At 49.7% G+C, this 14,960-nt stretch overlaps 2 protein-coding genes across 5 annotated transcripts in view; both read left to right on the plus strand.

Moving 5' to 3' along the window:
* Window positions 1-11,189, plus strand: part of A2ML1 (alpha-2-macroglobulin like 1) — a 71,792-nt gene extending 60,603 nt beyond the window's left edge. Inside the window, 4 exon segments of the mRNA XM_049772514.1 lie at window positions 7,429-7,505; window positions 7,882-8,045; window positions 8,137-8,275; window positions 11,082-11,189. Of these exon segments, the coding sequence (XP_049628471.1) occupies window positions 7,429-7,505; window positions 7,882-8,045; window positions 8,137-8,275; window positions 11,082-11,189 (488 nt within the window).
* Window positions 8,136-14,960, plus strand: part of PHC1 (polyhomeotic homolog 1) — a 32,426-nt gene continuing 25,601 nt past the window's right edge. For 3 of the 4 annotated variants that reach the window (XM_049771964.1, XM_049771966.1, XM_049771967.1), the window contains exons 1-2: window positions 8,136-8,275; window positions 11,266-11,426. In XM_049771964.1, coding sequence (XP_049627921.1) covers window positions 11,310-11,426 — 117 coding nt within the window. In that variant the 5' untranslated portion in view covers window positions 8,136-8,275; window positions 11,266-11,309. Of the gene's footprint in view, window positions 8,276-11,230; window positions 11,427-14,960 lie in introns of those variants that run through there. The other variant, XM_049771965.1, reaches the window with a different exon arrangement.

A 14,960-nucleotide genomic window follows, 5' to 3' on the forward strand; every position in this document is an offset into this window, starting at 1 on the left:
AAAGGTGATTTCAAATTTCAAGATTTTAGGGCGGGTGGGCACACAGGAGCAGGAAGCAGGGAGGCCGGGGGGCAGGGTGGCAGCATCTTCAAATCTCAAGGGCGGGTGGGTCACACAGGAGCTCGAGGGCAGGTGGGTCGCACAGGGGCTTGTAAAGCTGCGGGGAAGCAGGGAGGCCAGCAGGGAGGCCGGCAGGCCGGTTCTGTAATTTGGCAGATAAGGAATATGCTGACAGGCAGTTAAAGAAGACATCTTATAATTAGTTGAAATGGGAGAGAAAAGCAACTTATGGCTGGAGTTTAATAAATTCATATCATATTTTAAGGCTTTCATTAAAAGTATGTTTTTCACTTCTCCCCAGTAAACATGACTATAAAAGTTATCTCAGTTCTGAGCATTGGTTAAATAGGGTGGCCAGGCTTTGAGAGGCTTCATTTTGGGCTGAGAAATTTATGTTAACAGAATTTATTGGATGTAACTCTGATGTTGCGTGACAGTCTTTATTTTATTTCACATCCAGTGGCGCTCAGGAGTTACTCCTGGCTCTGTGTTCAGAAATCACTCCTAGGGGCCGAGAGAGCACAGCAGTAAGGCATTTTTGCCTTGCATGTGACCAACACAGGACAGATGGTGGTTCAAATCCCGGCATCCCATATGGTCCCCCATGCTTGCCAGGGGACAAAAGAAAAAAAAAAAAATCACTCCTGGGCCCAGAGAGATAGCACAGCGGTGTTTGCCTTGCAAACAGCCGATCCAGGACCAAAGGTGGTTGGTTCGAATCCCAGTGTCCCATATGGTCCCCCGTGCCTGCCAGGAGCTATTTCTGAGCAGACAGCCAGGAGTAACCCCTGAGCACCGCTGGGTGTGGCCCAAAAACCCAAAAACCCAAAAAAAAAAAAAAATCACTCCTGGCTTAGGGAACCATATGAAATGCTGGGGATCGAATCCGCGTCCATTCTGGGTTAGCCACATGCAAGGCAAATGCCCTACCACTGTTTTACCATTCCAGCCCCCATGTGTGAGTCTTTTAAAAAAAGTAAAAATCCGGGGCCGAGAGATAGCATGGAGGTAAGGTGTTTGCCTTTCATGCAGAAGGTCATTGGTTCGAATCCCAGCATCCCACATAGACCCCCGAGCCTGCCGGGAGCGATTTCTGAGCATAGAGCCAGGAGTAACTCCTGAACACTGCCAGGTGTGACACCCTGGCAAAAAAAAAAAAAGTGAAATTACAAGAAGTACCTAGACTTGTCTATTATTCTTTTGGGAGATTTGGGACCACACCTGGCTCTGTGCTGAGAGCTCACTCCTGGCTCCTTAGCCAGGAGGCTCACTTCTGGAAGAGCTCAATGCCCAGGAGTGAACCAGGGCCTTACCTAATAATAATCTATCTCTATGGCTCCATTTTTTTGCTTTTTCTGTTTTCATGCTAGGTCTGATGAAGAGTGGAAAAAAGTGGAGATGACAGGAACATGGGGCAATTGTCACAGAATAACAAAGAAAGAATAAAACCTGGCAGGCAGATGTGGAGGGAGAGGATATCCCCCAATCCTCCCAAGCCCTGGGGGGATTTGGAGACTTTTCAGAGAGGGAAGAAGGGTATCTGGATGACCTCCTTTCTGCCACTTTTTTCAAACTTCCATCAGTTGAACCTGTCTGATTTACTCAGATTTTATACTTGGGGTAACATGTCCTGAACCCCATCCTGAGTATTAGTGATAAGGAGTTTCCTTCCTTGAATTCCTTCCCTTGAGAGAAGAGTGAAATTACGAAATCTTTTTTTTTTTTTTTTTTTTTCGGTTTTTGAGCCACACCTGGCAGTGCTCAGGGGTTACTCCTGGCTGTCTGCTCAGAAATAGCTCCTGGCAGGCACGGGGGACCATATGGGACACCGGGATTCGAACCAACTACCTTTGGTCCTGGATCGGCTGCTTGCAAGGCAAACGCCGCTGTGCTATCTCTCCGGGCCCGAAATTACGAAATCTTGTGTTTATTATTAATAGTTATTTTAGTCATGATCTCTATTACTAATATTAGAGCATATGTGTGATTTATATACTTAACTATTAATGTGTTACTAATTAATATTTGCTAGCTCCGACTTGCCAGGGATTATGAAACATTTGTCATTTACTTTTGAGCTTCCAATTCCCACCGAGCGTTGTGGGTATTGAATAATTTTAAAGACCTTGAGGGGTGGGCTTCTTTTATTCTTTGAACATCTAAGAGTCTAAGGGACATGCCAGGCACTTCTTCATTAATAGTAGTGCAAAACAGAGTCAAAAATGAAAAGGGGGGATTGGAAGGGAGAGAGAAAGAGAGAGAGAGAAAGAGAATGCCTCCTGCCTCAGAAGTAGGCAGGGAGAGGAGGGAGAGGACATCTGGGAAAGGGAGAGGGAAACTGTTGACATCGGTGGTGGGAAATATAAACTGGTGAAGGTTGTACACTGTATGACTGTAACTCAATCATGAACAACTTTATCTGTGGGGAAAAATTCTGTGGTATGAACAACCTTGTAACCATGATGTTTAAATAAAATAAAATACAATAATCCCGGAGTCTTAAACTGGATAGATACTATAGGACTTAAGCCTCGTGTCTTGCAATGCAGCTGACTCTAGTGTGAGTCTCCAACACCATGTCTCACTAAGCATAGGGCCAGGTAGCCCTTGAGCTACCCGATGCAACTCCAAAACCCCTCTTCAGTCCCGGGCTGAAGAGAAAGCTCAGTGAGTTGAGAGCAGACTTTGCACACACAGGGGTTCCAGGTTTGCTCTTCTGAAAACTGCCAGAATTGATCCCTTAGTACAGAGCTGGAATAATGGCACTTGCCCTCCCCAGGCTCCACCAATGAGTGTGACCCCAAACGGACAAAAGTTTATCCGAGAATCTATGAACCCTCTCAGTCTTTATTTCATCACCCACCCTCACTTCCCCAGAGAAGCTGGAATGATTCACATTCTTGATAGGTGGCTAGAGTGAAGGTCAGGATTTATCCTCCCTCTCCAAAACCCCCAGACTTCCTCTTATCTACATTTGCCTCAAAAAAAATGTGGCCACACGTGCTTCCTTGCTTGCATACTGGTAAATTCCGGACATACTAGCACCTCTGGGGCAAGGGCCATCTTTTCCTTTAATAATTTCTTGCACAACCAGCCCTTCCTTCTTGGTGTTCTGGGGGCCAGGATCTGGAGCTTTCGCAATTTATCCTACTAAGCTGGACTTAGATGGAAAGCCTGAGGAATATGCGCTTATTCAACATTTGGTTGGAGTGCAAAATTATATTAGCCTGCCTTTTATTCTGTTTGCCTCAACTGCGGCCAACTAGGTGATTTCCTTTCATGCCTGGAGCTTTCCTTATTTAGAAAAGTTCGCAGGCAGAGGGCTTTGATTTCCACTCACACTGATAGAATGCATTTCCTTTTCACCTATTTAGACCCTAATAGCTTCCAGTGTTATGTAAAGAAATGACTTAGCCTCCATTCAGAAGCACAATTTGGTTGGAAAAAGAAAAGACTAATTCCTGACGCTTGAAAAGGAGCAAGTTTTGGCCCAAAACGCAAACACCCAGTCAGCCAAAGGATCTTTCCCCACCCCCTGGAGCAAGTTGTTTTGCTCTTTAGCTTGAGGTAGTTCAGAAGCTATCTCCCCTCAACCCCCCACTACCCACCCCAGCCTCCTAAGATTTGCTTTGTTTCTAAGGGATGGAAGTTCCCCATTACTTCAGTTTACTGTTGATGCATTTGTTTTAAAGGCTGATATTTGTCTTTGGAAAACTTCTTTGTAACTCTGCAAAGACTGATGCGTGGGGGGAAAGGATCTTGTGAAGAATTGCAGTGATCTATGGGGAAACAGCCCCTAATCAATAACGGCACGTTCTGGAGCGTGTAGTTCCAGGCTAGCTTTGTGGCAATAAAATTATACATCACCACCATGTAATTAGCTGGTTTTTTGGGCCTCACCTGATGGTGTTCTCAGCCACACAGTTTACTCTGGGCAGTCAGTCGGTGCTGGGGGGAGAAGGGAACTCTATGTACCTCTGGGGGTTGAACTTCGGGTTGGCAGTGTGCAAGCTAAGTGTCTTAACCTTTGTACTATCTCTCTGATTCCACCATTTTCTTTCTTGTTTATTGGTGTTTGGGCCACATCCAGCTGCACTCAGGGGTTACTCCTGGCGATGCTCCAGAGACCATATGAGATATCCGCTAGGGGTCGAAATAGGGTCAGCCCTGTGCAAGGCAAGTGGTGTATGTACTCTTGCTCTGGCCCCACCATTTTATTTTGTAATTTTACCTACATGTACACTTTTTAGTACACACACGGAGGAGATGGAGATGCAGGAAGTCAAAAACAAATTCTCTAGTCTAGAGGGTCAGGGGTGAAGTAAAGGCCGTATATACCTGACACTTGGGTCTCCATCCCTGGTACACCTCCCCCCCAACCACCAAAAATCATTATGAATGGTGAAGATGTGGTAGTAATAGGCTCACTTCATTTTTAAGGGTGTTAAGCGTCCCTTCCGGTGACATACATGCCAGAATTTGGGCCACAGCCTGGGAGGTATTACCCACCCTGGCTTTGGAGGGCCTTATCCCGGCAGTTACAGGCTTTCTTTAGCCACTTCCTTTTCCGCCAGAATGTCAGACAATCTAGAAATCCTCTCTAGACAATGCTTATTTTTTTCTAGAAAATTCAGAGCTTAGGCTCCATAGCCAATCCTTTAGTTACAATGGTCCTCAAACTACGGCCCGCGGGCCACATATTGTATTTATTCCCATTTTGTTTCTTCACTTCTAAATAAGATATATGCAGTGTGCATAGAAATTTGTTCATAATTTTTGTTTTTACTAAAATCTGGCCCTCCAACAGTCTGAAGGACGGTGAACTGGCCCCCTGTTTAAAAAGTTTGAGGACCCCTGCTTAGTATAATCCGTATTAAACTAAAACAGTGGTTCTCAAATAGTGGGGCGCGCCCCCCAGGGGGGGCATGAGGCTCCGTAAAGGGGGGTGCGCGCGCGCGTTTGACCTCGGCAAACACTGTCCTAACAACCTAAGCCCCGTGTTTGTCTCTGTATGTTTCTGGAACTGAGAGTTGCTGTGTCCTGCTTCAAGCCCCACTTCGAAAAGCTAGGCATTGCCCCACTTCGAAAAGCTAGGCATTGCGAAACGTGCTCATTGTAGCCATTCATCCAGACATCACCTCAGATTAAAAAATCAGCTCAAATTATTTTTTTTTTTTTTTTTTTTTTTGGTTTTTGGGTCACACCTGGCAGTGCTCAGGGGTTATTCCTGGCTCCAGGCTCAGAAATTGCTCCTGGCAGGCACAGGGGACCATATGGGGCGCCGGGATTCGAACCGATGACCTCCTGCATGAAAGGCAAACGCCTTACCTCCATGCTATCTCTCCGGCCCCAGCTCAAATTATTTTATATATTTTTGTTTTGCAGGTTAAAGTTTTTTTTTGTTTGTTTTTTGTTTTTGGGTCACACCCGGCGGTGCTCAGGGGTTACTCCCGGCTTATCTGCTCAGAAATAGCTCCTGGCAGGCACGGGGGACCATATGGGACGCCGAGATTCGGGATTCGAACCAACCACCTTAGGTCCTGGATCAGCTGCATACAAGGCAAATGCCGCTGTGCTATCTCTCTAGCCCCTAGTGTTTTTTTTTTTTTTTTAATAAAGATACTATGTATAGGGCCCGGAGAGATAGCACAGCGGCGTTTGCCTTGCAAGCAGCCTATCCAGGACCTAAGGTGGTTGGTTCGAATCCCGGTGTCCCATATGGTCCCCCGTGCCTGCCAGGAGCTATTTCTGAGCAGACAGCCAGGAGTAACCCCTGAGCACTGCCGGGTGTGACCCAAAAACCAAAAAAAAAAAAAAAAGATACTATGTATAGTCGAGCGGGGGCGCGAAAAATGTTTTCTTCTTCCTGGGGGGGGGGGGCATGACAAAATAATTGAGCAGCACTGATACTAGTTTAATCCTTTCCCAGACAGCTTTCCCACTTCTGTGCCACGCCAACTCTGAATGAAATGACTCATGGGTTTACCTAGATCTTACCACCCCCTTCCCTCGTGCCAACATCCTTTTTCCATTCATCTTCCGCCAAAAATCTGTCCAATTCTGGCAGCAACCCCTTTGCACCTTTCTGTACCCCGAACCTGGGCCATCCCAGCCTTTGGCTGCCCTTCCTGCCCTCCCTCCCCTCGCAGGCTCGTCCTACTGGTTCCTAGAAGCCAGGCAGAAAGAAATCTTCCCTGCCATCAACCTGCCAGCCACAAATGAAAAAGAGCTCGGAGTCCAAACACACCTTTTTTCCCCGAAGCAAATCTAAAGGGATCTAATTTGCAAACAAAAAGAACCCATCTGATCCACACACACACACACACACACACACACACCCTTTTACGCCTTTCTCCCTGAAAAACAAATCACGAGCTGGCTTTTTTCAAAGTCCGAAGGATGCGGAGTGTGGACTGGCAGAGGAAACGACCCTCTCTCGGAACGCCGGGTAGGAAAAAAATACTTGAGGTAAAAATTAAAAAAAAAAAAAATCAAATCTTTATCAAGCCCATCCATCCATCAGGTATTGGATTAGGGGAATGTCAGGAGCGCCTCCACCTGACAGGTTGGGCCCCGAGGCGCCTGCCAGTCCCCTTTGGTAAAGGTTAACGTGGGTGGATAGCTTTTTTCTGGGTCCCCCAGCTCACCCCCAGCCCTGCTCGTAATAGGCCCCGGGACCCTCAGAATTCGCAAAGCCACGTTGTCACCCCCCCCCCCAAAAAAAAACCCAACCCCGAAACGTTCCTTCTAGAGGCGGGCAGCCATAGATCAGCACGCCCCCACAGCAACCCATTGTTCTGCATTTCCCCAGCCTCTTCCCCTTGGCTTGGGCCGCCCGAACCCCCTCAAACCCAGGGAAGAGAAACCCACCAGAAAAGACAGAATTCCCGGGAATCCCCAAAATTCCAAAAGGCAAGAACCCTGGGTGAAGGGCGCGGACTTGTCAAGGCCTTGCTTGGACAACCCCCCATCGCTCGGGGGTGGAGGTCCCCTCCTTTCCCGCCTTCTCAGACTGAGGGGGTGCTCTCCTTCCCAAGGGGGGGTCCCCTATTCTGGAGAGCTCCAGCTCCTCCATCTCGGGGGTCCCCTAAATCCTTTTAATTTTTTAAAAATTTTTCTTTAAATTTTGTTGTTTTTTGGGGGGGCACAGCCTTTTGACACTCAGGGGGTTCGTCCTGGCTCTGCGCTCAAGAAATCACTCCTGGCTTTTTTGGGGGGGCACCCTAAGGAACGCCTGAGGGGAATCGAACCAAGATCCATCCTAGGCTAGCGCTTGCAAGGCAGCCAGCCAGCCAACCGCCTTCCCTCTAGCGCCCCCCCAAAAAATCCTTTCCTACCGCCCCCTCCTCCCCACCCCACTTTCCCCAGGGCTGCAGAAAGGAGGAAAAAAAAAAGAGCCCCTCCGCTCGGCTCCGCGTTCTCCACACTCTGAGGCGACGCGTCACGTGACGTCACTTCCCTCAGGGCGGGAGGGCGGGGGGAGGAGGAGGGAGTCGCCTGAGGGAAGGCAAAAAAAAAAAGAAAACTCCTTTCCCGAGGGAAGTGTGAGGGAGGTGGGGGGGGGGGGAGAGGCAGGCCTCGCGCGCGCGCGCGCAAGGCAAAGCCTAGACCGGAGCGCCCGGGCCGGAGCTGCCTCGGAGCCGCGTTGCCATGGCAACAGGCGCCGGCAGGAAGCGAGGGACGCGTGGGGGGAGGGGAGGGGAGAGGGGGCGGGTCCGGCTGCCCCGGAAGTACCTTTAACAGCCCGCTCGCCCGCCCCCTCCTCCTCCCCCTCTGCCTCCTCCTCCTGCTCACCGGCCCCCCCCGCCCCCCCGCACACAGCCAGCCGGCTACGGCCGGCGCGCGCCCCCCCTCCCACCGGGCCCGGCCGGAAGTGGCGGGTCAGGTCTCCGCGCGGGGCCCCACCCCCAGCCCCTGGCCGCCTGCGGCCGCGAGACGCACCTGGAGCTCGCAGCCACCCCGCCCCCTCGGAAGGGAAGGGAGGGGCGGAGGAGGCGGAGGCGGAGGGGCGGAGGGGCGGAGGGAGGGAGGGAGGGCGGGAGGGAGGAGGCGGCGCGGGCCGAGCCCGCCGCCCAGGCCCAGCGAGCCCCCCGCCGCCCCGCGCCTGGCGGACCGGGTGTGGGCGGGGGGAACCCCGGTCTCGGCTGCAGGAGCCCCCCCTGCGCACGCCTCGGCCCCGGGCGCTCCTCTGGCGGGGCTTGAGGCCGGCGCGAAGGTAACGGTGGGGAACGGGGGTGCAGGCTGTCGTGGCGACGGGGGTGGTGGTGGTGGGGAGAAAGAAGAAAGATGGGGGACCCCCACGCACCCCCAAACAAACCAAAGGATCATCTCCCTCCCTCCTCCAGCTCTCTTTTTATTTAAACTCATTCATTGATTTTTTTTTAATTTCCTCTCTGATCCCCCCCCCCACTCCCACCCCAATTCTCTCCAACCCTATTTCGGGGTGCTTTCTCTTTCCCCCTTCTGAGCATGCTGTCGACTTCTCACCCCGCTTTTTTGCACGCCCCTGCCCGCTTTGGGGACTTGTGTCCGTCCCGCCAACCCTAGGCGACCCCCTGTGGGGTCCCTACGCTCCTGGCATCCTTCCCCCCCCCACTGGCACCCCCAGTTTCTCTTGCACCCTGCCCTGCTTGTGCTCTTCCCAAAACCCCCTCCCAAGGGGATTTTGCTTTTCTCCCTGGACCCATCTTTTCGCCTACCCACTCACTCTCCCATCAAGTACTCCAGGGATGCCTTGAGCACCCCACTTTTTTTCCCCCCTCCACCCGAATTCTTCAGGTTACTCCCCCACTCTCTGCACAATTTGCGGGAGACTCTCCCCCCCCATCCTCTTCCTTCTCCTGTTTCACTCCCCAGGAGCTCTGGGCTCCCAACTCCTTGGCTCCCGTGTACCCCACACCTGGCCCCACTTCCATCTCTCTTTCTTACTTTCTTTCTCTCTCTCCCTCTCCTTCTCTTTCCTCCCCTACTGGGGGAGGTGTCTGGGCGCCTTCCCAACCCCCAAAAGCACCCCAAGGCGTCATCTTTGCAGGATGGACCTCTTTGTGGGGAGCCCCTTCCCACACCCCTTTTTCTCCACTTTCCTTTGGAATACTGCCATTGGCTCTCTGCCCTAAACTTTTTGGTGTCTTGGCTTTCTGTGCTCAATTTTACAGTCCCAATGGGAATCACAATTTATGTGCCTAGGAAGGGTGGGGGAGGGCAGGACCCAGACAAATTCCTGGTTTTGAGAAAGGGGGTCCCATGACTTTATTGAAGTCTCTAAGCAGGTCCCTTGCCATCTCTGTTTCCATTTTACTGAGTCCTTCCTTCCTTCCTTCCTTCCTTCCTTCCTTCCTTCCTTCCTTCCTTCCTTCCTTCCTTCCTTCCTCCCCCAAAAGTGAGTGCTGGGGGTTTTATTTTGGAGGCGATGAGGGACTCTGCAGTTCATTACCCATTTTGACCCCCAAAGAAGTCATGGTCCTCAGGGGTAACCGGAGTATCCGAGGGGGTCTCCTTTCTGGGTCCGGTGATCTGTACAAACTGAACTGCCTCTAATCCTTACCCCCTTTTTCTCTTCACATGCTGATAATTGAGGATTCATGGGTCTGTATCTGCTCCGTGCTTTGACATTTTGGCAAAAAGATGTGGGGAAGAGAAGTGAGAATTGAAGCCCATAACGCTATCTCCTGGGTCTAAGTCATGTTCTCCTATGACTTTGAAGAGATGGACAGTGCTTTTGGGGGGAGGGCTGACGGGGCCAGATGGGAATGGAATTAGTAATGAGTCTCCCAACTTAGAGTTTCCAAAGCCAAGAAAGTTCTCTTTTTTCTTGCTTTGGATGCAGTCCTTCAGATAAATGCAGAGTCACAAAACTGTTGACAGTGGCTCTGGTTTGAAGTTTGCATTCCTAAACCAAACAGTGCTTTTGGCGGCCTAATTTTCTAATAGCCATGCACCATGCCACCAAAGGGGAGACTTGATCCTCTGGTGTGAATTTAACGAAATAGAAAAAAAGACAAACACATAAAATCTGGTGCTGCTGTGGGCGTCTTATTTCTCCAGGGTTCGCAGCTTTTTTGTTTGTTTGTTTAATCACAGTTTTATAGGCGTTTTGCAGGATTTAAGTGGTGACTCCATTCTGACCGCTGCTAGTGGGCTAAAAATAAAAAGTCAAATCTTGCTTTCTTGATTTTGGGGAGCCCCTTGCTAACAGGCTATATTATGACAGCTCAGACGTGAAGCCTGCTTTGCAAATGTGGAAACTGAGGTAGAAGAGAACATAGACATGCCAGAAACCAGAGCTGAGCCCCACAGCTGCTCACTTGCATTGAGGCTCCCTCTGTTACTTTGTTTTGTTTTTGGGTCACACCTGGCAGTGCTAAGGGGTTACTTCTGGTTCTGTGTTCAGAAATCGTTCCTGGCAGGCCTGGAGATGTCGGGATTCGAACCACCATCCGTCCTGGATCCGCTGCTTGCAAGGCAAATAAATGCCCTACCGCTGTGCTATCTCTCCAGCCCTCGGTTACATTTTTTTTTTAAAACCTTCCAACATTTTCATGATCCATTTAGCACATCTGTATCTTTAGGCTCTCCCTTATGAAGTGGGGGCCATGAGTATTTCTGGGGAGCAACACTGCTTTAATTACACGGATTGGTTGGTTTGAAAAGTCGTGGGCCACAGGCAAAGAAAGGCCCAGTGCCTAACTTACTAACCAACTTAAGATGTCTTCTGTCAGCTCATTTGCACATCTGTGGGGCAGAAATGCCCCTGCTTGCCTGAAAGCTCTGGGTTGCCATGTGATGTGAAGACCCTCACCCCACCCCACCCCACTAGTGAAAGGAGGCATCTTTCAGGGCCCCCCTATAGCTCATACCGGGAATGGGGTTGCGTGATGTCAATAACATATGATAGTAAGCTTTATAGGGAAAGGTTCCAGATCGGTCCGAATACAGTGGGAACCTGCTGTGGGTGGCCCTTTGGAGGTGCCTTCTGGCCGCTTTATATTCCGTGACCTCTATCAGGACACCTGTTTCTTCAGAGCTTCCTACAGTGGGAGGTGCCGTCGATAGGGTGGCTGGCAGCGCTTGGTAGTTACGAAACCCAGGGCAATGGCACCTTCTGGAGACCGTGGGAGAGTCCGAGTTGACGCTCGAACTGCCGTGAAATGACAGTTGGAGACGACGTGTGTTCATCCTGACCCTTGGTTGTTTGCTTCCTTCTAGGTGTTGAGTTTCAGTGCCACTCGTGGGGACCCTGCCCTGCCATCATGGAGACGGAGAGCGAGCAGAACTCCAGCTCCACCAATGGCAGCTCCAGTGGTGCGGGGGGCAGTGCACGACCCCAGATAGCACAGATGTCACTGTATGAACGGCAGGCCGTGCAGGTGAGCCTTGGCTGGTGGGGACTGGCCCCCTCTGACGGCCTCGAAGTCTTTTCAGCAAAACTGAGAGGACTGATGCGGAGTGTAATGGGGCTCCCTTCTGCTTTGAGAATCTCTGGAGTTTCAGGAAGTTAAGAGCAGAGAATGAGAATCAGTCTTTCAAATGAGATTTTTCTTTTTTTTTGGAAGGGCGCTCCAAGCAGTACTCAAAAGGCCTTGGTCATGGGGGAGGAAGGTTTCCAGACCTTTGCATTATCTCCCCAGACTATTGTTTTTGTTTTTGTTTTTTTTCCTTTTGGATTGGTTTTTGGGTTTTGGGGACATACCTGGCTGTGCTCAAGAGTTACTCCTGGCTCTGTGCTCTGGGGTGCTGATTCATAATGTTTAACCCTATGGCTATAAAAACGTCATGCTTGACCTATTGATAGTTTTTGCTTAAATATGAGACAGAACTCCAAATAAAGTGAGCTCAGTTCCGACAGCTCTCGTGTGTGTCTGGTCTCTGAGTACCCACTTTTGCTGACTCCTTGCTCCCATCCTATCAAATAACCCTGAAACCCCTCTCAGTGCTGCCTGACTTGGCTGGCTTGTGGCAGTGGATGCTATGTGGTACTAGGGATTAAACCTGGAGTGGCCGTGTGTAAGGAAGTACATTAGCCACTGTACTATTGCTCTAGCACCAGGCCTGCTCCCCTGAAACTTCCTTCAATAATACTACTCCGTGGCTGAAGCGACAGTATAGCAGGGAGGGTGTTTGCCTTGCATGTGGCAAGTTTGATCCCCAGCAACCCATATGGTCCCCGGAGCCTACCAGGAGTAAACCCTTCCTGTCATCAGGTGTGGCCCCCAAACAAAAACTTTAAGAACCAAAAAAAAAAAAACTTCCGTTCCTAAAATAAGGTATGACAAGTCGTTTCTCTATCTAGATTGTCAAGTTTTGAATCTTCAGTCTGTAAATTACCTGGTGTCATGGAGATTTGAAATCCCTAGAATTTCTCCCTTTTTCCCTTTTGCTCGAAGTGTCACACCTGGAAATGTTCAGGGATCACTCCTGGTTCTGCACTCAGAAATCACTCCTGGTGATGTTGGGGTGGGAGTGGGGGGGGGTGTCATGTGGGATGCCAGGACAAATGCCCTACCCACTATACTATTTCTCTGGCCCTAAAATTACCGTTTTTGTTTTGTTTTTGCTTTGATTTTCTCTTCTGTAGGGAACATGACCCATAGGGTTGCCTAGTGGAGGGGATGGAGGTCCAGGAGAGGCCACTCCTGGTCAATGGAGAGGGCCCAATGGCTCGGTGCTCTTATTGCTGGGGTCTGGGAGGAGGGGCCGACTGATGGTTCAGACCATCCTGTTGGTCAGGGTAAGGGCCAAAGGTTGGAGGTAATACTTTGCCAAGACCCCAACTCCGACTTCATATATGTCAGTCATCTACTTCAACTCCTGAGTTATCTTTGCACTCCTGGCTTTTTCTTACTGTATAACTTTGAAAAAACTGAGCTTTGTCCCTGCCTTCCTTCTTATTTTTTATTGATGTGCTGATGGGCCTCTGAGAGGCCTGTGTTCCTGGCCTCAGTGCTCTTAGGTGTGCTGCTTACACATCCTTGCTGGGGGGTTACACTCTTTCAAAAGCTTTTTTTTGTTTGTTTTGGTTTTTTTTTTTGGTTTTGGTTTTTGGGCCACACCCGGCGGTGCTCATGGGTTACTCCTGGCTATCTGCTCAGAAATAGCTCCTGCCAAGCACGGGGGACCATATGGATTCGAACCAACCACCTTTGGTCCTGGATCTTACAGGGTGCCAGAGATTGAACCCCAGGTTGGCTGCATGCAAGGCCAGAGCCTTTTGCCTGCTGCACTGTCCGTCCAGCCAGCCCCTAGGTTGTGTTCTTTGGCTGAGGGACAGAAGTTCTGACAGCTCTGTGGTGGTGGTGGGGGGGAGTGTCTCCTGGTGTCTACATACCTGCTTCCCAAGGCTCGTTCTTCCAGTCTTTGAAGCTCTTTATTTATCGTGCTAGCTGGGGGTTGCCCTCTTTCATTGAGCTTATACCCACAGGTAGCTAGCTAGCTGAGTAGACTGAGCCCAGGCTTGGAATGCTGGAGGCTTGGGTTCCTTTCCTGGCACCATACAACCCACTGAGCACAGAAAGAACCTGTTTTGATTTGTTTTAATCAAAAAACACCTGAATGGGCTCTTCTTAAATTATTTATTAGAATAACTATTAGCACATTTGAGTATTCTAAAACTGGTAAGATACTACCAGGATGAAAATGACCCAGGTTTGATCCCAAGCACTGTTTATGGTCCCCTGAGCACTGCCAGACATAGCTCCTGAGCATTGATTGGTGTGGCCCAGTCCCCTGCCCCCAACGTTTTAATTATTAAAGAGCAAGAATAAATCATAATCAGTTAGTGCCAAAACTAAATTACCATTGTCATCTCTGTAAACATCCATTACTGTTTTGCTGTAGGTATTTGAGGATGAAGTCAGCTGAAACATTTTATCAAATGGCTTCTTTCATAAACAACTATTAATTTCGCATCATTTAAAACTCACCTGGCTCAGCGTAGGCTTTGTCCCTAGATACATCCCCACAACATATTCTTTGCTTTCTCTTTCTGCATTTACACTTATTCATTTTTGGCTTTTGGCCCACGTCCTGTGTGCTCAGTGCTTATTCCTGGTCTGCACTTAGGGGTCACTCCTGGTGATCTTCAAGGAAACCTCTGTGTTGCTGGGGATCAAACTTGGGTTGGCCAGCTGCAAGCCCAAGTGCTTTAACCCTGAAATAACTCTCTCTGGTCCCAAGTCCCTTGAGTTTTTACCTAGCCAGCCCCAGTTCTTTTCTTTTCTTTTCTTTTCTTTTCTTTTCTTTTCTTTTCTTTTCTTTTCTTTTCTTTTTTTTTTTTTTTTTGGCCACACCCGATGGTGCTCAGGGGTTACTCCTGGCTGTCTGCTCAGAAATAGCTCCTGGCAGGCATGGGGGGGTCATATGGGACACCGGGATTTCAAGCAACCACCTTTGGTCCTGGATCGGCTGCTTGCAAGGCAAACGCCACTGTGCTATCTCTCCGGGCCCCCCAGTTCTTTTCTTTCTCTTGCTGTAGCAAGTACTTTTGGATTTCATGTCAGGAACCAAGAATTCCTATGAGTTCTGCTGCCTTACCCAACCCCCCCTTTTTTTTTTTTAATTTTTGGGCCACACCCAGTGACGCTCAAGGGTTACTCCTGGCTATGCGCTTAGAAATCTCATTCCTGGGCCCGGAGAGATAGCACAGCGGTGTTTGCCTTGCAAGCAGCCGATCCAGGACCAAAGGTGGTTGGTTTGAATCACGGTGTCCCATATGGTTCCCCGTGCCTGCCAGGAGCTATTTCTGAGCAGACAGCCAGGAGTAACCCCTGAGCACCACCGGGTGTGGCCCAAAAACAAAAAAAAAAAAAGAAAAAAAAAAAGAAATCTCATTTCTGGCTTGGGGACCATATGGACACCAGGGGATCGAACTGTGTTTGTCCTATGCTAGCACAGCCAAGGCTGTG

This window comes from Suncus etruscus, chromosome 4 (genome assembly GCF_024139225.1).
Source record: "Suncus etruscus isolate mSunEtr1 chromosome 4, mSunEtr1.pri.cur, whole genome shotgun sequence".
NCBI classification, from domain to species: Eukaryota; Metazoa; Chordata; class Mammalia; order Eulipotyphla; family Soricidae; genus Suncus; species Suncus etruscus.